A 23,298-nucleotide genomic window follows, 5' to 3' on the forward strand; every position below is an offset into this window, starting at 1 on the left:
AAAGACCGTGCCGCTGTCTGTCCCGCCTTCCCTGCCTCGGGCATTTCTTCCGTCCCATTTGACAGCCTAGGCGGAATAATCCTTTTGGGGACCCTGCCGGTTCTGGCCCCATCAGACGTGGCCGCAGCTGAGCTCGCAGCCTGGATCTATTGTTAGGGGAAAGGGGGTCCGCTAGGGACGCCCCGCCACTGCCCTTTGTCGCCTGCTCCCCCGCGGGGCCGCTCCAGATGCGCCACCGCTGCCGGCGCCCCACCCGTCCCACGCACCCTGTGGCCGCGCCGAGGTGGCTCTTACGCACCGGGAGGAGAGGGCCCGCCTCGCCCGGTGCTCACACGGCCGCGGGGCTGCGCCCGCCTTTGTCTGCCTCCTTTGTCTGCCCCGCGCCCTGGCGGCGGCGCCAAGGCCTCGGGGGAGCGAGCGGCGAGCGCAGCTGGCTAGAGAGTGGCGCCCGCAGCGCACCGGGCTGTGCCCGGCCAGGGGCTGGCCCTCGGCGGGGGTCGCGAAGCCCCGCGGCCCCTCCTACGTCCCCTCCCTGAGCGCCGTCCCCGCCCCTCGCTCACTCACTCCCTCCCAGCCCCGCGCAGCCTCCCGCCGCCCGAGCACCTCGCGGCGCGGTCCCGCTCCGCCCTCGGCTGCGCTCGGCTCCCGCAGGCGCTCGGCCCTGCGCCCTCGGTCCCCTCCCCGCCCGCTGGACAGGTAAGGCCCATCTCGGCCCGGCCCCGGCCCCGCCCTCCGCTCACCTGGTGCAGCGCCCGGATCAAGGTCCGCTACCTGCTCGAAGGGAGGATGCTGCCTTCCTCCTTGCTCTCTGACCCGCGTGTAGGTCTGTCCGTCTGTCTCCTGTCTCCACTTTGTGCCTCGTGTCCCCTCGGCTCTCTCGGCTTGTCCCCGGCCGCCTGGTCCTTCCTCTGGCACCAGACTGGACACTCACTTTTCCGCGCTCTATGGCACTCTGCCTCCAGTGCGACCTTGCCTCCCTCTCGGGGTCCCGCGTCTCGTGCGCGGTCCTCCACACTAGCCTTCTTCTCCTTTGGGACCTGGTGTCTTTTTGTCTCTGTTTCTGGGTGGTCTCTCAGTTGGGAGATTCATCCATCACGGTTGGAAGAAGTCTCCAGAGACTCCCTGAGCCGGGGCAGAGCTGTCCAGGGTGCCTCTGCCCCGTTCGATGTTGCCCTGGAGGCTGGGTGTGTTCCGGGGAAAGCTAAGCTCACCCAAAGCTGGTATAGTTCCGCCTCACATTTTCCCACCCTGGGGTGGACTAGTGTTGCTCTGTCACCTCGAGGACAGCCTGCTCCCTTCTCTGGGCTCGCTTGGTTCCTCCCCTTCCCCACCGCCGGGCTTTTCTCCGTCAGACCCGTCAGACCAGAGAGCTCATCTGCCTTCTGAAGTCAGAGCTGTTTGAAGTGTGAGGGTGCCTGGGTTTCCCTGACAAGTTTTGTTTAGCCGCTTCAGGTGGATACTCTCTTGGCCTTCACTCTTTCAGGGGGGCGGTCCTTGCTGCTGTTGGTTGTCCCTCTAGGGTGCCTGTCCCTCAGTCTGGTAGCAGACAAGGTGTTTCTCAACCGGTTAGCTGCTGCCACTCTGGGCTTGGACAGACAGGGGTTCTGGAAGTAAGCAAGTCTTGGACAAAGGAGTGCAAGTCTGAGCCTCAGTGTCTCTGTCACAAAACAGGGACAATAGGATTTACCTGTAGGGATGTGTGCCTGTATCTTAGGTACCTACATGGTGCTGGTGGGGATGCGGACTGTATAGTCCCTGGCTGGGTTAGAGATGGGGTCCATAGAGTCTGCCACAAAGTGCAGGCTTAGAGACCTTGCCACCATCCGAAACCCTATTCCCTGCACTTTCCTTGTCACTCCTGTCACACCCCCACACATCCCCTGGCTGCCCCCACAGCCAGCCACACTTACAGCGACCCCGCCCTCAGCATAAACAAGGAGGTGTGACTGTAGGAATGGTGCCAACACCCACAGTGCATTGGACGTGTTCGTGGCACTCATCCCAGCTCTGGACCCCGTCTTGTCCCCAAGCCTTGTTCCATGGCGCCAGCTACAAGCTGAGGCTTTCCCCTCCTTCCGGCAGATTGACTAGCCAAGTCCTGAAACTGCTTTTTAATCCCTCAGCCCCCCCCCCATTCATCATCTATGTGGCCTGTGGTCAGTACAGGTGTTGGGCTGGCCCTGGAGTCCAGCAGTGATGGGCACACTCCGCCTCTGGAGATGCAGCCTTCTCTCAGAAGGCAGGGTGGAGGCTCCATGACCGTTTTTGTTTAAACTGCAGCCTGTTTTATTGCGCTGAGGCAAGAATGGAGACGGGGGGGGGGGGGCTTCCCCTGCCCTACCCCATGCAGGCTCCTGCTCCTGCCTGGCTCATGCACCCAGCTTTAACCGTCTGGCCTCCCTGCCACCGCTGTCTCTGTTTCTGCATCCTCTGGAATCCTACAGGAAGCCAGCTCAGCAGTTCCTGTAACCCCCACCCCCACCCCAGGGAAGTTTACTCAGACCCTTCTTACCTCACTAAATGAAGATGATGCTGCCTCCTCTGCCTTCTGGGCTCCAAGTGTGGCCATGAAATTAACTACAGAAACCTCTGTTGGCCCAGCCTTCCCCTCTGCCTTTTCCCACAGCCCCATCTGCATCCTAGGCAGCATTGGAAGGCGTTAAGTGTCTCTCTCTGTCCCCTGATTTCCTCTGACCCTTTGCCGGGGTGATTTCTCCATCTGCATTGCCTTTCAGGCTTCTCTTTGCAGGCTAAGATCACATGTGTTCTTCTAGACAAGTCTGCTCAGCTTGGCCTCTGTGTCTCTCATGACCCCGGGACTGGTGGAAGAGTGTCTCCTTTCCCAGCATGGGAGCTGGGTCTCCTTTCAGTGTGGTCCCAGTGTGACACCCGAGAGGTGCACTGCTCACACCTGGCATCCTTGGGCAAGAGGGCAGAAATAAATGGTAAAGTGCAGGCGGTTGCTTCTCCCTGCTTTCTGTTAGGTTCTGCTGTCCAGACTAGGGGCAGAGCAGGCTCCAGGGCAAGGACTTTGGCTGGAGACAGAGCAAGCTATGGGGAAATCCCTGTGTGTTCTGGGACTGTGCAGGGCTCTGGAAGATAAACTTGTTTGTGCCTGGTCACCGTATGCAGTCTGCCTTTACATACCAACTGACCACTTAGCTGCTCTGCCAGCTGATGGAACGGGAGTGGGGGGTGCAGTCTATGCTCCCAGGCCTCCTAGACCCCTGGGAAGAGCAGAGTTTCCTCCAATACTGGCCGTGGTCATGGTCCCCGGCAACAGGTCATCCTAGCATCCCTGTTCAGGCCCATTCATCTAGGATCTGCCTTAGTTTTGACCGGCCTCTTTCTTTGCGGTTCCCATTCCAGTCCTTTCTCTACAGCTGTGGCCAAGGTACAGCTGACCCTCCCTGCAAGGTCACTGGACGGTAGCCAAATGCTTGCTAGAGGACATGCTTTCTGGGCCCAGCTTTGGCAAGCCTTGCCGCATAGTGGCCTGGCATTCACCATCTGGTACACTTCCTTGCTAGGGCGGTGAGGGGTGGGAGGATGGTTGCATTATTGGAGTCCAGAGCAGGTGGAGAGGATGAGGATCTTTTAGACGCCATCTCTAGGCTGGGTGCTGAGTCAGGTCCCCGGCACACGTCGCCCCTGGTCCCTGATAATTGCAGCAGCTTTACTGGACCTGGTTAAGAAAGGAAGCTTCAGGGAACTAGCGAGATGGCTCAGCAGCTCAGAGCATGTTTTGCTCCTGTGGAGGACCCATGTTTGGTTATCTTGGTGCAACTTACAACAACAGCCAACGCCAGTCCCCGAGGATTGGATGCCCTCTTCTGACTTCAGTGGGCACTTAGCATACATGTGGTGCACAAACATAGATGCAAGCACAACACTAGTACACACACACACACACACACACACACACACACACTCAGAAACCTTAATTACAGAATGGTAGCTTGAAGAGTGGCTAGAGTAAAATGGTTCAGGTGACTAGGGGCTGAAATCCTGACTCTACCGATGCCTCTAACACACAGATTGGGCTAGTCCCTCTCTTTGTCTTAACATAACTAGTAATGGCTATTTTATCCAGGTGAATAACTGGTCAATTAATTAATTGAGACAGGGTCTCACTTTGCTGAGCCCTTGCTGACCTAGAACTCATTGTAGATCAGGCTGGCCTTGAACTCACAGATCCACCCCCCCCTCTGCCTCCCAAGGGCTGGGATTAAAAGTGTGTGCCACCACATCACTATATTCAGCAGCTTTCGTTTTGTTTTTCGAGACAGGGTTTCTCTGTGGCTTTGGAGGCTGTCCTGGAACTACCTCTTGTAGACCAGGCTGGTCTCGAACTCACAGAGATCTGCCTGACTCTGCCTCCCAAGTGCTGGGATTAAAGGCGTGCGCCACCAACGCCCGGCTATTCAGCAGCTTTTTAAAGATTTGGTTTTGGTATTGATCATGCGTATTCATGTGAGTTTGTACACGTGAATATGGGTGCCTAAGGAGTCCAGAAGCAGCAGAACCCTCTAGAGCTGGAGTTACAGGTGGTTGTGAGCTGCCCAACATGGATGCTCAGGTCCCTCTGAAAGAAGAGCAAGCATCAGACCACCGAGCCCTCTCTCTGCTCCACTTCCACCTCTGCCAGAACCAACAGCCAGTGTGTTGCCACTTGGAGGTTAAATGATGTATTTGTGCAAGGAGCAAATCATGTTCGATAGTCTAGGTACCAAGACAATGAGGTTCTGGATTAGGGGTTGAGAGATTAGGAGAGGAAACGTTATTGAGTCCCTGTTATTACAAAGGAGTTGAGACCCAGCCTAAGAAGTGAGTGAAGGAGCAAGAAGCTGAGTGAGGGGTCTGAGAAGGGTGTGCAGGGTGTGTGTGTGTGTGTGTGTGTGTGTGTGTGTATGAGTATGTGTGTATGTATGAGTGTGTGTGTGCAGGCTGTGTGTATGTGTATAAGTATGTGTGTATGGGTGTGTGTGTGCAGGCTGTGTGTATGTGTATGAGTATGTGTGTATAGGTGTGTGTGTGTGCAGGCTGTGTGTGTTTGTGTGCGTGCGCACGAGAGAGTGATGCCTGTGTATGGTGTGTGTGAAGGGTTGCTCAAGCATGGTTACTGGTGCAATAAACATGCCAGGAACTGCCTAGATTCTAGATGTTACAAGGAAGCCAAACCTTACTTACCAAGACAATGCCCCTCCAGGCTAGCCGGGCATGGTCCCAACTCTCCGTTGGTTACCCTGTGAGGACAGACGATGTGGCTGCATGCTCCTGTCCTCCCACTCATGCATGAGTGCTCTCAGGACCCTGTCACCCCCGGTCTACTCTGACTTGTTCCCCCTCTTCCTCCGTCCCCCCTCTTCCTCCCTTCCCCCTTCCTCCATCCCTGTCTTCCTCCATTCCCCCCTCTTCCTCCATCCCCCTCTTCCTCCATTCCCCCCTCTTCCTCCATTCCCCACCGCCCAGTCACAGCAGCAATACTACTGTGTTTCTATAAACCTCTGCCTCCTTTGGGCCTCACGATTCCCAGCATGTTACAAGACAAGAAATTGAGATTTAGAGTGGTTAAGAGATTTACCCAAATTCCTTTCACTGTGTTTGGTGAAGCTTGGCCAGAGCTCATTGGATTTTGGGGGAGAGAGAGAGAGAGAGAGAGAGAGAGAGAGAGAGAGAGAGAGAGAGAGAGAGAATGTGCGTGTGTGTGTGAATGTGTGTGTGTGTGGTGTATTTAGCTTATTTTTGTCTTTGTGTAAGGCAAGATTCCTATGCTAGGCTGACCTCCAGCTTGTTTTGCAGCTGCAAGCAGGGACTTGGTGATGCCATGCCAGAGATGCTCCCAAGGAGACGGAGGTAGAAGCCAGAATCAGGCAGTTCAACCCCGGTTAACTCATCCTTAGGATATTTGCTGAAGTACAGAAATGCCCCATCAGAAATGGTTCCCACAAGAAACATTCTCTGGCTGGGCCATGGTAGCCCAGGTCTTCGATCCCAACACTCAGGACGCAGAGGAAGAGCTCTGTGAGTTCAAGGTCAGCCTGTTCCACACGGCAAGTTCCAGGCTAGTCAGATGTAGATAGTAAGACCTTGCCTCAAAAACAAAACCAGCAACACCATCTGCCCGACACAGGTGGGTCTGGAAACAGTATGGCTGCCAGAGACCCTTCAGCAGAAACCAAGGGCAGGCTTGGTAGAACACGGAACACCAGGACCAGGACCAGCTGGAACAGCTCTGCACAGACGCCCGTCTTGTCTGTGACTGACAATCTCAGGACAGAACTCAGCTTTTGGTCCGAGAATCATCAAAAGAGAAGTTGTGGGATAGCCCACCATGCACTATGGGCTACAATCCCTGGCCCTGGTCCAGTAAACCAGAAAAATCATCACATGGATCCAAGACTGGCATCCTTAATAGTCCCAGAAGAGACAGCATCTGGGCCGGGTTCTGATGGGCACTTTAGGGCTGGCGTGTAGCTCAACTGGTAGAATGCTTGTCTATCATGCACAAAGCAATGGGTTTGATCCCAGCACCATGCTAACCCGTGTGCACACTGTAGTCCCCGTACTCAAGAGATGGAGGCAGGAGAATCAGAAGCTCAGTCATCCTTAGTTACATAAAGAGTTTGAGGCTAGCCTGGGCTACATGAGATTCGGTCTCTAAAAGAAAAATGGATGGGCAGTTCTAGAGCAAGCTTTCCTAAGGGACTCTACTTGGTTTCTGAAGGGTCTAAAGGCCCTTCCTGGACCTCTTTAACAGAGTGCAACTGCCTCAAGTTTCTTCTGAGTCCAGAAGGTTTGTGCTTCTACAGGGAGGGCTCATTTGAGCATCTGAGATTCGTCCCAGGGAAACTGCCAGCATCAGGACTCTCTGTGCCGTTATTCTCCTGATAACCTGAACTCCATTCTGAAGATCCCCTGGTGGGAGCAGCAGCCCTAACACAGCCCATGCTGGTCTTGGGGGTTCTATCCCGGTAGCCCCTAGGAACATGGGCAGAGAGCAAAGCTGGGCTTCTTGGAGACCTGGAAAGAGGGAACAGCAGACACAGGCTGTCAGAACTGGGGTTCTGTGACCATACTTTTAACCTTCACAAGTTCTCCTTTGAATCCATGTTAGTGTATCTATCACCGGTATCAACTGTCTCTTCAGGATTGTGTGTGTGTGTGTGTGTGTGTGTGTGTGTGTGTGTGTGTGTGTGTGTGTGTTGCCTCTCCCTCTAAGGGGCTGGCAGTTGAGACAGACAGACAGAAGACACACTTCACTGTGTCTTAAAAGACAATTCACCCTGGCTTAGGCACCATAACTTTAGGTCCCACACTCAGGCTTCAGGCTCACGGAGCAACGCTGCCTGTGCAGCTGTCGCTCTGCACAGCTTTAAAATCTCTACTTCAGGCGGATCGGTGAGGCGTGCCCACTGCCTGTTCCAACAGCTATGAAGTCGGAGAGTCCTAGTTAGGGTACTACTGCTGCGATGAAACACCGAGACCAAAGCAGCCTGGGGAAGAATGGGTTTATTTGGCAAACACACCCACATCACTGTTCTTCATGGAAGGAAGTCAGGACTGGAACTCAAACAGGGAGGAACCTGGAGGCAGGAGCTGATGCGGGGGCCATGGAGGATGCTGCTTCCTGACTTGCTCAACCTGCTTTCTATTTTTCTTTTTCTTTCTTTTTTTTTGTTTTTGTTTTTGTTTTTGTTTTTTGAGACAGGGTTTCTCTGCATTGTTTTGGAGGCTGTCCTGGAACTCTGCTCTGTAGACCAGGTTGGTCTCGAACTCACAGAGAACCGCCTGCCTCTGCCCCCCAAGTGCTGGGATTAAAGGCGAGTGCTGGGATTAAAGGCGTGTGCCACCAATGCCCGGCTCAGCCTGCTTTCTTATAGCACCCACCAGCCTAGGAGTGATGACCTCCCACACCAATCACTAATTAAGAAAACACCCTACAGGCTTGCCTTCGGTGTCTCAGGGAGGCCTTTCTCAATTGGGGTTCCCTCCTCTCAGAAGACTATAGCCTATGTCAGGTTGACATAAAACAAGCCAGCACACCGGGCGTTGCCAACAAGACTGAGCCTCAGGCTGGCTTTGCATTCCTGTCCTCCAAGCCAGAAAGTCCTGGAGCTTATGGCAGAGGTCTCTTAAAGTGCTCTGTGGGCACCCACAACACTCCTCAGAGACCCAGAAGAAACCCAGATCATGGTGAGCTTCCTTTGTGTTTAAAGTGGGTAAAGGGCCTGAGAGCATGGCTCAGCTGGTAGAGGGCTTGCCTAGCAACACTCGAAGCCCTGGGTTCTATCCCAGCACCACATCCGGTCAGGGGTCAGCAAGGCCAGAACGTTCTGTGGAGGTGGGGACAAGAGCATCAAAAGTTCAGCGTTATCTTTGGCTACATATCAAGTAAGAGGCCAACCTGGACTGCATTAAACATTAAACCCTGTCTCAGGGAAATAAAACAAAGGCCAGTGAGCTGGCCTAGAAAAGGCTGCCGCCGCCAAGCCTGACAAACTGAATTCAATCCCCAGGACCCACACAGTGGAAAGTCATAACCAACTCCTGAAAGCTATCCCTGGCCTCCGCATGTACACACTCCTCCCTGTCAGTCCAACAATAAAGCAAAAGCAAAGGCAAATCAAACAACCACCGAGACCAAAGCTGGTCTGGCGGGGTGGTAGTGGCCACGGCTCACACCTTCAGTCCCAGCACTCGGAGGCAAAGGCAAGCAGATCTGAACCTGAGGCCAGTCCAGTCTGCAGAGCCAGTTCCAGGACAGCCAGGGCTACACAGAGAAAACCTGTCTTGAAAAGCAATAATAAACAAGCAAACAAGAAAAAAAAAAAACATTTGTTTTTAATCCCAGCACTCAAGAAGCAGAGGCAAGGAAATAGGTAAGGCCACCCGGGTCCATGGTGTAAGTTCGAGAACAGCCAGGGCTACACAGAGAGAGGAAACCTGCTTGAAAAACAGTTAACAACAACAAAAAAACAGTTGTTTGGGCGTGGTGGTGCACACTTTTAATCCTAGCATTGGGGAGACACAGGCAGGCAGATATCTCTGAGTTCAAGGCCAACCTGGCCTGCATCAGAACAACATAGTGAGACACTATTTCAGTTCCCCTCTCTAATGAACAAACAGACGGACAAACTATCAAAACCCCACCTAATTAGACACAAATGCTTCTGAACCTTCACAAGTATTTCCACCAAATGCTGTGGTTCAGCTTTACGGGGGGAGACAGGGGTCAGAGACCCAGCAGATGGGCCCAAGGTCTCTGAGTGGCCTGCCTGCAATCCTTGGGCCCCAGCAGAGCGGCACCCCCAGCACTCGGGCACAGCCAGCATCCACCGTGCAACCAGTGGGCCAGACGGCAAGACGGGAATGCAGGCCCTGCAGCTGTTGTAGGAGGCCAGGTGGTCGGACTCCACAGTTGTCTGCCAGGCGGGTGTTGTAGGAGCCCCTCCCTCACCCGTGCTGTGCCCCGCCCCATGTGCCCCGCCCCATGTGTCCCATTGGGGCTGTCGGTGGGAAGAGGCCTCGGGAGTTAAAGCCTGCTTCAGCGGGATGGATGCCTTATTTGCATATGACACTGCCACCTGCTGCCTCCGTGGATGGAGACAGCCAACTAGACCACTCTCTCCCCACCGTGCCAGGCAAGACGGAGCCCGAATTCTAGCCCTCCCCCTCCCCCTCCTTCCTCGGGTTCTTTTTCCCTTGCCGGTTTCTGGCTCTCAGTCCTCAGCAGGACTGCTGCCCTCACCCGCGAAGATACTGGTCACAGTAAACACAGGCTAGCATGGCGTCAGGCAGATGGTCCCTGGCTATGAGGATAAGCACCATGTCCCCTGTGCACAGGGACCCAGGGAACCCAGGCCTGGAACTGTGCCGCCTTGTCCAAGAGTTTCGATCTCTTCTCACACTTATTTTTGTGGTTGTTGTCTTAAGACAGGATCTCTCGCTCTATAGCTCAGGCTGCCCAGAATACGCTAGCTAGCCCAGGCTGACCTCAGATGAATTGCAACCCTCCTGCCTCAGTCTACCAAGTCCCGGAATGACCAGTATGAGCCACCATCCCCGATAGTGTCCTGTCTTTTTAAAATGTAAAAATGGCACCGAGCGGTTGAGGGAATTAAGCACCACCAAGCAGGACTGTCATACTCTGATGGGTACTGTTGTTTATTTGGTCTGGATGAGTCACTGATGGCCTCAGTGGAGACTGGGCCGTCCTCGGGGACCATCTCCAGTGTGAGCAGGAGCAGTTCAGAGCCCATCTCAGAACCCACGGTGCTGGGCGGGGAGCACCTGCCTTGCTTTGTGCCCAAATGCTTGGTGCTTTGTGACACAGCCTCCAACTGGCTCCCAGAGTGACAGGAATGGATTGGAGCCCATCTTCACTGGGGAGCCTTGGCACAGCTTCTGTGGTGGCCCATGTTTCCTGAGTGGCTCTCTGCCAGGCTGGCATCCTGACTGCTGGGCTGTGCCAAGATCCTCTTACAAATCCCTGGAGCTTGAAGAGGGGGAAGAGGGGGCTCTATGAAGTCTGCCAGCTCCTGTGCATGCACATGCACACACACACACACACACACACACACACACACACACACACACGCTCCCATGCACACCAGGGATTTACATCCATCCAAGACCTTGGTCACCAATACTTACACGTACAGAGTCCTAGATGTACTGAGGGGGTGCTGAGGGTGGCCTGGGCACCCCCTTCCCCCTCTAGCTGCTGCCAGGGTAGCCAAGCACATGAGATATTGAAGCCACGGGGAGACATGAGCCATGGGGGGAGGGGATGGTAAGCATCAGCATGGAGGAGGATCACTAGTCTGGAGGAGGAGCATCAGTTTGGGAGGCAACAATAAGACTAGAAGAGGAATATCAGCATGGAAGAGGAGTATCAGCTGGAGGGGGAGCACTAGGCTGGAGGAGGAGCACCAGACTGGAGGAGGAGCATCAGCACCTAGTACTAAGGAGGAATATATTGAGGTAGGGCTGACTGAGGCCTCCTAAGGAAGGAACATTTGGGATAGATGGGATTTGAGAGAAAGGTGGTATGGAGGGGAGACATTGTTCCAGGCCATAGAGTGTTTCTGAAGCCCAGCAAGTGTTTCCACTGGCTTCCAAGGAAAGAAAGCCGACACCAAGGGTAGGTTGAGCCCCGTTGCACAAACTCTTTGAGTGCTAAAGTGAGGAGACTGGCTAAACGGGCAGAGGAAGCCGTGGACAGTTTTGAGCAGTTTGAAAGTCATGGTGGGAGAGCCTGGAGGCTGCTACAGGGACCGGGGCAGGATGGTGCTGTTAAGGTCTGGGAAGGGTAGCCGGGCGGTGGTGGCGCACGCCTTTAATCCCAGCACTCGGGAGGCAGAAGCAGGCGGATCTCTGTGAGTTCGAGGCTGGGCTGGACCGACAGCCTCCAAAAACAATACAGAGAAACCCTGTCTCGAAAAACCAAAAAAAAAAAAAAAAGGTCTGGGAAGGGAGACCGGGACCCTGTGGGTGCATTGACACAGTGTATCGAAATCCTGCCTGCTGCCCAGCCAGGCTGCATGTGTGATTCATTGGGAGAAAAGGCTGGGTGGAGACAGGGATATTGCTGAGTTGGGGCTCCTGCGTGTGATGGTTGAGCCCACAGCCACACAGAGCCATGGTAATGGGAATACCGGAATACCAGTAGGAGCAGGAGGATGGCTGAACCGGAGCTCACCTTATGTGGGTGGTTTGGGCTTTGTTTTTAAGTTTTGGTTATTTACTTTATGTGTAGTAGCCCGTCTTTGGGGGGCTTCCGTCAGATCCAGCCAACGTGCCCAGTTTGTACCTGAGAGGAGGAGTGTGGATTGAGAAACGGCAGGAAAAGATACTAAGGAAAAGACAGACACAGAATAGAGTTGCGAGGGCAATCCAGTGAACACTGAATGCCCCAAGTTTATTCTTTAATTCTCCAGACATTAGTAACCACACCTTAGACCAAATCTCTCATTATCTGGCCTTGAGGGTTAAGAGTAACTGAAGACAGAGTTTTTGTATTGCCTGGTCCAGCCACCCTTCAGTCCCAAATAAAAAGAGGCTTATATTAATTATAAACTGTTTGGCTGATGGCTAGGCTTCTTACTGGCTATCTCTCTCTTCATTATTAACCCATTTCTATTAAACTATGCATTGCCACAAGGCTGTGGCTTACCGGTAATGCTCCGGCACGTTACTCCTTTGGTAGCTACATGGTATCTCCCTGGCAGTTCCTCCCTCCCTCTCTCTCTCTCTCTCTCTCTCTCTCTCTCCATCCTCCTCCTCTTCCTCCTCCTCCCAGAATTTTCCTTGTCCGATAGCCCCGCCTATACTTCTTGCCTGGCTACTGGCCAATCAGCATTTATTCATCAACCAATAAGAAAAACATATATTCATAGCACACAGAAGGACATCCCCCATTAAGTAACCACCCCTTAGACCAAGTCTGTTGTTATTCAGATAAGACATCCACACCCAAGATGACCACAACTGAGACTTTTAGGTTTTATGACTTTAACCTTGGGAGAATAAGGACAGTTTTGAACTCTCTGACCTTAAGCCAAGATGAAGTGGAGCCATCTTTATGGGCCCCGACATTTATGTGTTTGCCCACATGAATGTATATGCACCATGTGCATGAAATTGCCAATGGATGCTCAAAAACAAGGACATTGGATCCCCTGCAAGGGTCCCTATAGACAGTTATGAGCTGCCATGTTTGTGCTTGGACCTGAACCTAGGTCCTCCGCAAGAGCAGCAAATGCTCCTAACCCATGAGTCATCTCTCTGGCCCTTTGTGAGTGTGAGTGTGTGTGAGCATGAGTGTGTGAGTGTGTGTGAGTGTGTGAGTGTGTGTAAGAGAGAGAGAACAAGAGAGAGGGGGGAAGAAAGGGAAAGAGAGACAGGTGCCACAGCGCTCAAATATAGGTCAGAGGACAACTTTCAGGAATCAGTCCTCTCCTCCTAATGGGTGCATCACAGGAATTGAACTCAGATCATCAGGTTTCGTACCATGCATTCTTTCCAGCCAGTTGCCAGGGCCCCGCCATTGTCTCTGCCGCCAAATAACACACGAGACACTATATTAATTGTAAAGCTGTTGACTGTTTGCTATGGTTTCTTAATGGCTGGCTCTGACTTAATTATTAACCCATAATTACTAGTATATATTTTTATAAGGTCTTATCTTACCGAGAATGCCAGACTTGTGTCCTCTTCTCCCAGGATCACATGGTGACTCTCCACTCTTGACTCTCCACATTTCCCAGAATCCTCCTCAACTCCTAGTCCTACCTATCTTGCTTCCCAATTGGCCAACAGTGCTTTATTTATCAACCAATCAGACAAACATATACACAGAAGGACTTCCCCCATCAAGCCTTGGTGGCAAGCACCTTTACCTGCTGAACCATCTCACAGGCCCTGTTGTTTAATTTCTCTTTAAAAGGTTTCTTATACACGCACGGGCGTGCACGTACACACACCCTCACCCCCGAGCTAGCTCATGCACTGTTTTGTTTGTCTGTCAGTATGAAATGAGCTCAGGTCATCCGGGAAGAGGAACCCAATTTCTCAGTTGAGAAAATGCCTCCATCAAATTGTCCCGTGGGAAAGTCTGTGGGGTGTTTCCTCGACTGAGGATCCATGTGGGAGGGCCCAGCCCACTGTGGGCGGGGACACCCCTGAGCAAGCAGACCCCTGGGCTGTCTAAGAAAGCGGGCTAAACAAACCTGGAAATCAAGCAGGTGAGCAGCACTCCTCACGGCCTCTGCTTCCGGTCCTGCCTCCAGGTTCCTGCCCTCGGGGATGGACTGTGCTTAGGCATGCAAACCAAATAAGCCCTCTCCTCCCCAAATTGCTTCTGGTCATGGTGTCTTTATCATGAAATAGAAAGTGACTAGGGCAGTGTGGATGCTGACAGAGGTCAGAAGGGGGTGTCGGGTGTTGGAGTTGTATGTGGTAGCCGTTAGTCACCCAAGGTGGGCGCTGAGACCCACGGCAAGCACTCTGAACTGACGAGTCACCCCCTCCAGCCCTTCCTTTAATTTATATTTTGTTTTGAGACAAGGTTTCTCTGTGAAGCCCTGGCTGTGCTTGCTGTAACTCACTCTGTAGACCCGGCTGGCCCCGAACTCATAGATCAGCCTGCTTCTGCCTCCTAAGTGCTGGGATTAAGGGTGTGTGCCACCACTGCCTGGCTCCCTTATTTTATTTTTGAGGAGATTATGTAACTTAGGCTAGCCTCAAATCCCCTACATACCCAAGGACGGCCTCAAACTCCTGAACCTTGTGCATCTACCACCTGAGCGCTGGGATTACAGATGTGCACCATTAGACACCAGTTCATTAGCACTGAGGATTGAACACACGGCCTTGTACATACTAGGCAATCATTCATTCTACCAACCAAGCTACATCCCCAGCCTTGATGCCAGAGGATGAACTTTCTCACTTGGCTCTGCAGGGAAGGGGCTGTTCTCTAAGACCACATCCAAGCTGGTTGGGAAGCTCTGAGGGTCACTGACTCTGTCACTCCACAGGGACAGCAAGCTGGCTTCAAAGCCTCTCAGGTCTCTGTCTGGAGATAGCAGACAAAATGTAAGGCAATGAGACCTCCAGACGTTCAGCCAGCAGTTCTGGGAGGAGCCCAGGGCCCAGAACGAAGAGGAACAAGGTGTAGTTTTTTCTTAGCATCAGGTGAGCCGGCCCAGTGTTGACTCCAGTGTTGGGTGAGGCAGCCCCCACTCAGAGCTTGTTGACGGTGAGCCTGACTGGAGTGGACCTCAGGCTTCGGATGCTGAGCCAGCTAGAGCGAGGGATGCTGGGAACCAGGGAATCTTCCAGACCTGACAACTTTTCCTTGCCCTGGGCAATTATAAAGCCACAAATCACAAAGAAATGGTGGTGTCAGCACCTTGGGGACCCTAATGGAAATCCTGCACTATCAAAGTTCAGTCAGTCGGCTGAGCTGGCATGAGGTCAAGGCAGTGAGTCTGGGGTACACGGTGAGGCTGGGATGGGTGAGGATGTTACAGGCAGGACCTTCGGAGTCTGACAGACACCTTCTGTCAGCCCCCTGTTTTTAGACCTTCTGAAACAGTCCTTTGGACCCACTGGGGTCAGCGTCCTCCTTGGGCACTGAATCTCCAACAGGTTCCACTGTGACTGGAAGGGTATGGGAGCTGGTGGGCTTGCTCTGCCTCGTGTGTGAATGCAGTGGAGTGGGGTGGTCCGAGTCATATCTACACGGCCGTTCCCAAAGCCCTCAGCAGTGCAGGACAGTGACAGAACTTAGCACTGGCAGGGTGGAGGCAGGGAGGCAGGAGAATCAGGAATTCACAGTCATCTGTGGCTATATAATGAGATTCTATCAAAGGGGGAGGGGCAGTGGGAACAGGGGCAAGGACAGAGCTGGGCCACCTTGGACAGCCACAGAAGGCCCAGAGCACAGACACTTACTCACTGGATGTGACTTGCCATCCTGCAAACCTCTCCCGCTTCAGAAAAACGGGAAAAGTGACAGGAGTCATTATAGACGGTCCCCGAGAAGACAGCTCCAGTTTCTAGATGTGGGCAGCAGGCCAAATGTCAGGTGTGGGTTCTGGGCTCTGAGGGGCTCAGCTGTGTCTCAGAGGGCTTGGCCAAGGGCAGAGGGTTGTGCAGAGAAAGGACTTCTAGACTAGTCCGGAAGGACCCTCAGCCTCAGGGGACCTTTCTTTTTTTTTAATATTTTATTTATTTATTATGTATACAATCTTCTGCATGCCAGAAGAGGACACCAGATCTCATTCAAGGTGGGTGTGAGTCACCATGTGGTTGCCAGGAATTGAACTCAGGTCCTCTGGAAGAACAGTCAGTGAGTGCTCTTAACCGCTGAGCCATCTCTCCAGCCCCTCAGGGGACCTTTCTTTCTTCCTTTTTTATGTGTCTGGGTGTTTTGTCTGCATGTATGTCTGTGCACTATGTGCTTGGCGTGACAGTGGATGCCAGAAGAGAGTGTTGGGTACTCCAGAACTGAAGTTAGCGATGGTTGTGGGCTCCCATGTGGGTGTTGGGAACCAAGGAACAAGTGCCCTTAACCACTGAGCCATCTTCCCAGCCCCACGAGGACAATCCTTTGTTGGGGCACCCAACCCTGCATTGTGGGGTGCTCACCAGCTCTCTTGGCCTCTCCCCATCAGAAACCATTAGCACCATGCAGTCTTGACGTGTGAAAAAGACCCCAGTGGCACATGGGGATTCGCGCCTATACTCCCAGCAGGCAGAAGGCTGAGGCAGACGGCACAACATGAGTTCAAGGGCAGCCCGAGCTACCGAACACGATCCTGTCTCAAAAACAAAGAGTGAATTAAATTTATAAAGGAAAAGAATCCAGGAGGCAGCGGCGGCGACACACGCATTTAATCTCAGCACTCGGGAGGCAGAAGCAGGCAGATCGCTGAGTTTGAGGCCAGCCTGGCAAGAAAGCAAGTTCCACGAGAGCCAGGGCTACACAGAAAAACCCTGTCTGGAAAGGAAAGGAAAGGAAAGGAAGGAAGGAAGGAAGGAAGGAAGGAAGGGGAAGGAGAGGGGAGGGGAGGGGAGGGGAGGGGAGGGAAGGGAAGGGAACCAGATGTGGTGGTGCACACCTTTAATTCCAGCACTCAGGAGGCAGAGACAATTGAATCTCTGTGAGTTGAGGCCAGCCTGGTCTACAGAGCAAGTTCTAGACCAGCTAGGGCTACTTTGAGACCCTGTCTTGGGGGGGAAATAAAAGCTGGAGAGACGGTTCAGCCAGGTTAAGAAGCTCTTATTCCTTATCATGCTTGTAGAAGATCTGAGTTTGGTTCCCAGCACCCATGTCAGGCTGCTGACACCCCTGCTCCAGAGCACCCAACGCCCTCTTCTGGCCTCTTCCAGTATTGCACTCTTGTGAGAGACATACACGTTTAACAACATTTAAAATGGGAGATGTCAGGCAAGATTTCAGTGGTAAAGGAACTTGCTGTGAAGTGGAGTTTGATCCTTGGGACTTATGAGGAGAAGGAGAGAGCTAACTCCTGCAAGCTGCCCTCTGACCTCCACCTGCCCACCATGGCGTGTACACAATAAATGAATAAATGTAATTTAATGAAAAAAAGTTTCTGAGACAGGGTTTCTCTGTGTAACAACCCTGGCTGTCCTAGAACTCAACTTGTAGACCAGGTTGGCCTCACATTCACAGAGATCCACCTGCCTCCCAAGTGCTGGTATTAAAGGCGTGCGCCACCACCACACTCTGCAATTCAATGATTTTTTTTTTTTTTTTGGTTTTTTGAGACAGGGTTTCTCTGTATTGTTTTGGAGGCTGTCCTGGAAGTAGCTCTGTAGGCCAAGCTGGCCTCGAACTCACAGAGATCCGACTGCCTCTGCCTCCCAAGTGCTGGGATTAAAGGCGTGGGGCTCAATGAATTTTTAAACCCTCCCCGCAAAGGGAAGAAGTTAGGCATGATGGGTCTTGTCTGTAGTTATAACGCAAGGGGATCAGTTCAAGTGTATCCTGGGCTCAATGAGACTCTGCTAAAAAAAAAAACAAAAACAAAAACAACCAAAAAAAACCCTCAACAGCAATCCAAAACAGCTCAAAGGTTAAAACAAAACAATGTGTCCAGGTAGCAGAACCTCCTCCACCCGCAAGGGGAAAGCCGTTATTTGGATAATGGATTTGGATAACGGGGAGCTTTGTGAGGAGCTGTGGGGAGGCTCTGTGCACTGCCCTCATGATGCTGTTTTTTTTTTTTCTTTCAGGGAGAACAATGGCAGGGTCCACTGTCCCCAAGGTCCCCATGCTGTTCCTGGTCCTCCTGCTATTTCCGGAGCTCCACGTGGCAGGATCCTCTGCCCAGAACCTGCCTGAAACCCCTCCGCACTTCCCCAGCTCTACACTATGGGTGCCTCAGGCCAGCCATCATGGCCGAAGGGGCCCGGGCAAGAAGGACAGGGGCCCAGGCATGCCCAGCCGGGCCCAGGAGGGGGCTGCGCTCACTGCCGCTAGGCAGGCTTCCCGGATAACGCTTGGACAGCGCCCTGCTGGCCTTCCACAGGACAACGAGATGCTTCTGGGACTGGCTTTGCCCCATCCGGAGAAGGAGCCGCGCTCTTCCGGATGGGAGAGGCTGAAGAAACGCGGCAGAGAGCACAAGAGACGCAGGGACCGGCTGCGACTGCACCGAGGTAGCCGGAGACCTGCGAGCCCTTCACTCGGGGAAGGCTCCAGGCCAATGCCAAGGGCAGGAAGTGGTGGTCAGTGTTTTAAACCCGGGAGAGACCATTCAGAGCCTCCAAAGGGGCAGAAGTGGACCCCCAGAGGAGGGGGTGGTCTGCTAGCGAGAGGAGGGGGGAATTGGGAACTACCAGCAGAAGGTTCTGCCTCCGTAAGTGATCAGTCATCCTCCTAGGCCAGGAAGATCTACCTTGCATCTGACCTAAATCTAGCCAACTCTAAGCCCTGTCTGCCTACCGAGAGGAGCGGGGAACCCTCCTCCCCTACATTCTTTAATGAGCTCCGGAACAGAGTGGGAGCTGAGCGCTTGGACTCTGCGGCCAGATCTGCTGAGACCAGTGTCTGATCCCACTTCTCACTAGTTTGTGGCCTTGGGAGAGCCTCCTTCCTAAGCCTGAGTTTGTCCTTCTGCAGAGATAATGTCCAATTTTAGTGTAGGAGGAGGTGACCTGATACTCAGAGGTCTTAAGTTTAGGCATCAGCTACGCAATTGCTACTAAATCCTCTGAAGCCCATCAGCACCCTCCAACCCTGCACACCAGTGACCCCATGTGGTGGCCAGCTGTCTGTCATGGTGACAGTCTGCTGTCAGGGTTGTTTTGGGATCAAGGATTCAGAGCCCAGGATTGCTTGGACCTGTAGCGAGGAGGCAGGAGCATCGTGGAAGTAGCTGCTCACCTCATGGTGCCCAGTGGCCAGAGAAGAAAAGGGGGAGGGAGAGGGAGACGGAGGGGGGAGAGGAGTTGAGAGAGGGGAAGACAGAGGAAGGGAGAGACAGCACAGGAATTCCTGGGTCCCCCTATCCACATCAAAGGCACCCCCAATGACTCAAGCTCCTTCCACTAGGCCCCATCTCCCAGAGGCCCCACAGCTTCCAAGCAGCGCCACAGGCTGGAGAGTCAAGTTTAAGTTTTATTTGTATTATTTTAATTATGTGTATGTATAGGTAAATATGTGCACATGATTGCAGTGCCTTTGGGGGCCAGAGGCATCAGATCCCCTGGAGCTGGACTTAAAGGAGGTTGTTAGCCACCTGACACGGGTGCCGGGAATCGAACTCAGGTCCTTTGCCAGAGCAGTGCATGCTCTTAACTTCTGAATCATCTCTCCAGCCCCAAGACCAAGCCCTGGGTCCTTGAGGGACAGCAGAGATATATATTGACGTGTCTCCAGAGAGATGTCCCCTTCCCAGGTCTGCCTATGTTAATTTCCTTAATAAGATCTCTGTCTCCATTCCCAGTGTCTCTGTGGTCACCCAGGCTGAGGCTCCTTTGGCCCAAATGAACAATCTCTGATAAATCTGAACATCTCTAACCAGCTTGCCCCTCCCCACAACCAGATAGCCCCTCCCCACAACCAGATGGCCCCTCCCCACAACCAGTCGGTCCTTCCCCACAACCCCTGACACCTTCCAGGCCTCACCTGGCCCTGAGCCTGCGCAGGCCACCTGGCTACTAAGCCTTTCCACGTGACAAGGTTGCCTCCAGGGACAGAGCAACTGCCACAGATGGGCTGGTGGGGGTGTTTCTCTAGGAAGAAAACAGCATCCGCAGCCCCCCTTCTCCTGCACATAGTGAGAGGGCGGGCACTTGCCTCCCCCTTCCCCCCCCCCCAGGTCATCTGAGACCCCACATGGTGAGAACAAGCTTCATGATATGGCATCCTATTCTCAGGGGTCCCTTGGGTGGCAGAGGGGAAGCTGCTGATGCCTGAGGACCAGCCAGAGAGCACAGTACCCGCGGGGCCCCCAATTTGGAAGAAGTTCCTTGGCTTGGGTGAAGTGGCAGGGCCCTCCTGAGGGAGGGTGACATGGTGGCAGGAGACAGATGAGGTCCACAGGCCAGGCCAGTTTATCGCCACTTGTGGGGTTCATTTCTGCAAAGTGGGGTGACCCCAAGGGGTCCAAATCAACCTGTAGCTGTGTCTTGCGGGGACAAACGCGGTCGACCCTCCTCTCATCTTCTGTCCTGGTCCCTGTCACACACACTCCCCCCACACCTGGGTGTCTTCAGAGGTAGCCCCAGGAGTTTAAGAACATTGGCTTTCCACTCAGGGTGGAGGTTCAGATCTGTGCTCTGCCACACAAGAGCTGTGTGTCCTTGGTGAAACCGCATTACCTCTCTGGCTTGGCTTCCTCCTCTGTAGATGAGCAGTAACCGCTTCTCAGAGTTTCTGCAGTAGCTAGATGAAGTATTTGTTGTGAAGTTGGTGTGTGTGTGTGTGTGTGTGTGTGTGTGTGTGTGTGTGTGTGTGAGCAGTGGCTTTCTCAAAGGCTTCTCCCTAAGTAGTGTCCCTCAGCCTCCAGGAGCCCCTCCTACTCCAGGAAGCCTTCTGTGGTTTTCTTTAAATTTTATTTTATTACTATTATTAATTTTTTTGTTTTTTTTTTTTGAGACAGGGTTTCTCTGTATTGTTTTGGAGGCTGTCCTGGAACTCGCTCTGTAGACCAGGCTAGCCTCTAACTCACAGAGATCCACCTGCTTCTGCCTCCAGAGTGCTGGGATTACAGGCACCAATGCCTGGCTTTTTTGGGGGGGAGGGAGGAATTTATTTAACATGTATACAGTTCTGTCTGCATGTATCCCTGCAGGCCAAAAGAGGGCACCAGATCTCATTACAGATGGTTGTGAGCCACCCTGCGGCTGCTGGGAATTGAACTCAGGACCTGTCTAGAACAGCAACCAGTGCTGTTAACTGCTGAGCCACCTTTCCAGTCCCCACCTGTGGTTTTATGTCCCTGGCTGCCCCCAGGCATCCTGGACCCAGACTTACTCTAGGAAAATCCTCTAACCAGCATCTTTCTCCCAGTGACTGCTGTTTCTAGGTCTCTAGCAGGGTAGACAGCAAGGATGTTGCGCAGAACAAGGGCCCCTGATGCCCAGTAGTCTTTGGCAGAAAAGTCGGGCTGCCCCGTGGGTAGACACTGAGCAGCACGATGGTCACCCTGTGCTTGCCTTGCCTCAGGCCGAGCTGCCATCCGTGGCCCCAGCTCCCTAATGAAGAAGGTGGAACCCTCTGACGACCAGATGCTGGAGGCTGCCACAGAGGAGTCCTCTACCAGCCTGGCGCCCACCATGCTCTTCCTAACCACGGCAGACGCAGCCACGCCCACCACAGAGGAGTCGCGGATCCTGCCCGTCACCTCCCTGCGGCCCCAGGTAAGGGCACGTGGCCTTGCTACACGTGACTCCTGTCAGGGTTCTCTAGAGGAACAGAACAGATAGAATTAAGGTATATATCCAAAAGAACTTCATCGGAGTGTGTTGCTGGAGGCTTTTCTGTGTCCCGCCCGGTCCTGCAACCTTTTATAAGATAATCACTCGGAGGCTTAGTATGCATTGTAATTGTTTGGCCGATGGCTCAGGCTTATTACTAGCTAGCTCTTACATTTCAGTTAACCCATTCCTATTAATCTTTGCCTCGCCACGTGGCCCACGGCTTACCAGTAAAGCTCAGGCGTCTTACTCCTCTCCGTCAGCTGCTGGCATCTCTCTCGACTCTGCCCTCTTCCTCCCTGTGTTCAGTCTGGCTTTCCTGCCTGGCTATACTCTGCCCCGCCACAGGCCACACACAGCAGCTTTATGTGTCAGCCAATAAAAGCAACACATATTCGCAAGGTCCAGAAGGGCAGCCCACCTCAGTAGTGGCTCCCAGGCTGCGGTCCAGATGGTCCAATGGCGGTTGTCTCCCCATGGAAAGGCAAAGGATCAGGTAGCTGTTTGGTCCACGAGGCCAGATATCTCAGCTGGCCTTTCTTTCTTTCTTTCTTTCTTTCTTTCTTTCTTTCTTTCTTTCTTTCTTTCTTTTTTTTTTTTGTTGTTGTTTTGTTTTTTGAGACAGGGTTTCTCTGTATTGTTTTTGGAGCCTGTCCTGGAACTCGCTTGGTACACCAGGCTGGCTTCAAACTCCCAGAGATCCACCTGTCTCTGCCTCCCGAGTGCTGGGATTAGAGGCATGCACCACCAACGCCCAGCTTCAGCTGGCTTTTTCTACGTTGTAATCCTGAGGAGGTAGGGTCTAATACCAGCAAATGCCACAGCAGCAGGATGCATGGACTTGCCAGCAAAACAGAGGAGAATCAGACAAAAAGCAGAAGCTTCCTTCTTCCGTGTGTGTGTGGGGGGTACCAGAAGGTGTGGCCCAGATTTTGGGTGACTCTTCTCACCTCCAATGATCCAGTCAAGAAAAAACCCTCACGGGTGTGCCCAGCTGCTTGCCTTTTAGTTGATTCGACTTCTGTTCTACTTAGGTAAACTGAGGCACAGCAGGAGGGTGGCAGTGGGAGCCATTATGCTGCCTCAGCATACCAACCTCTACACACATGGAGGTGGAACTCCTGGAGAGGGCCTCTAAAGTCTGGGAGAGTCTGGAAAGCAGCCACAGAGACTTGAAAAACCGTGACCTAGAGTGACATAGGTCAGTGAGGCGGCTGACCTGTCTACTCCCCAAGTCTGAAAAAGTAAATGGGAGCGGAACAGGGATGCTCACACAGATCTGACTGCTCACCAGAAGGAGGCAGGCGCTCACCAGGTCATTGTCGCCTGTGAGGGAGACAGCTCATTCTCTTCTATGGCTTAGAAAGTTGTTTGTGCCGGGTGCTGGTGGCACACGCCTTTAATCCCAGCACTCGGGAGGCAGAGGCAGGTGGATCTCTGTGAGTTCGAGGCCAGCCTGGTCTACAGAGTGAGTTCCAGGACAGCCTCCAAAACAATACAGAGAAACCCTGTCTCGAAAAACCAAAAAAAAAAAAAAAAAAAAAAAGAAAGAAAGAAAGAAAGAAAGAAAATTGTTCGTTTTTAATGTTATGGGCACTGGTGTTTTGCCTGCATCTATGTCTATGTGAGGGTTTCAGAACCCCTAGAACTGAGTTACAGACAGTTGTGAGCTGCCCTGTGGGTGCTGGGAATTGAACCCAGGTCCTCTGGAAGAATAGCTAGTGCTCTTAACCACTAAGCCATCTCTCCAGTCCCCAAAGGTTCTTTTTTCCAAAATAAAATGACTCAAGGCCAGATGTAGTGCTCAAGCATACAGTCCCAACACTTGGGAGACAGAGG

At 53.0% G+C, this 23,298-nt stretch overlaps 1 protein-coding gene across 1 annotated transcript in view; it reads left to right on the forward strand.

Moving 5' to 3' along the window:
- The first annotated feature begins 592 nt into the window (after window positions 1-592).
- The window catches only part of Draxin (dorsal inhibitory axon guidance protein), a 36,633-nt gene continuing 13,927 nt past the window's right edge, over window positions 593-23,298 (forward strand). Inside the window, exons 1-3 of the mRNA XM_021232612.2 lie at window positions 593-696; window positions 17,770-18,195; window positions 21,209-21,402. Of these exons, the coding sequence (XP_021088271.1) occupies window positions 17,778-18,195; window positions 21,209-21,402 (612 nt within the window). The 5' untranslated portion in view covers window positions 593-696; window positions 17,770-17,777. The remainder of the gene's footprint in view (window positions 697-17,769; window positions 18,196-21,208; window positions 21,403-23,298) is intronic.

Source organism: Mesocricetus auratus, unplaced genomic scaffold (genome assembly GCF_017639785.1).
Source record: "Mesocricetus auratus isolate SY011 unplaced genomic scaffold, BCM_Maur_2.0 Super-Scaffold_100042, whole genome shotgun sequence".
NCBI lineage: Eukaryota > Metazoa > Chordata > Mammalia > Rodentia > Cricetidae > Mesocricetus > Mesocricetus auratus.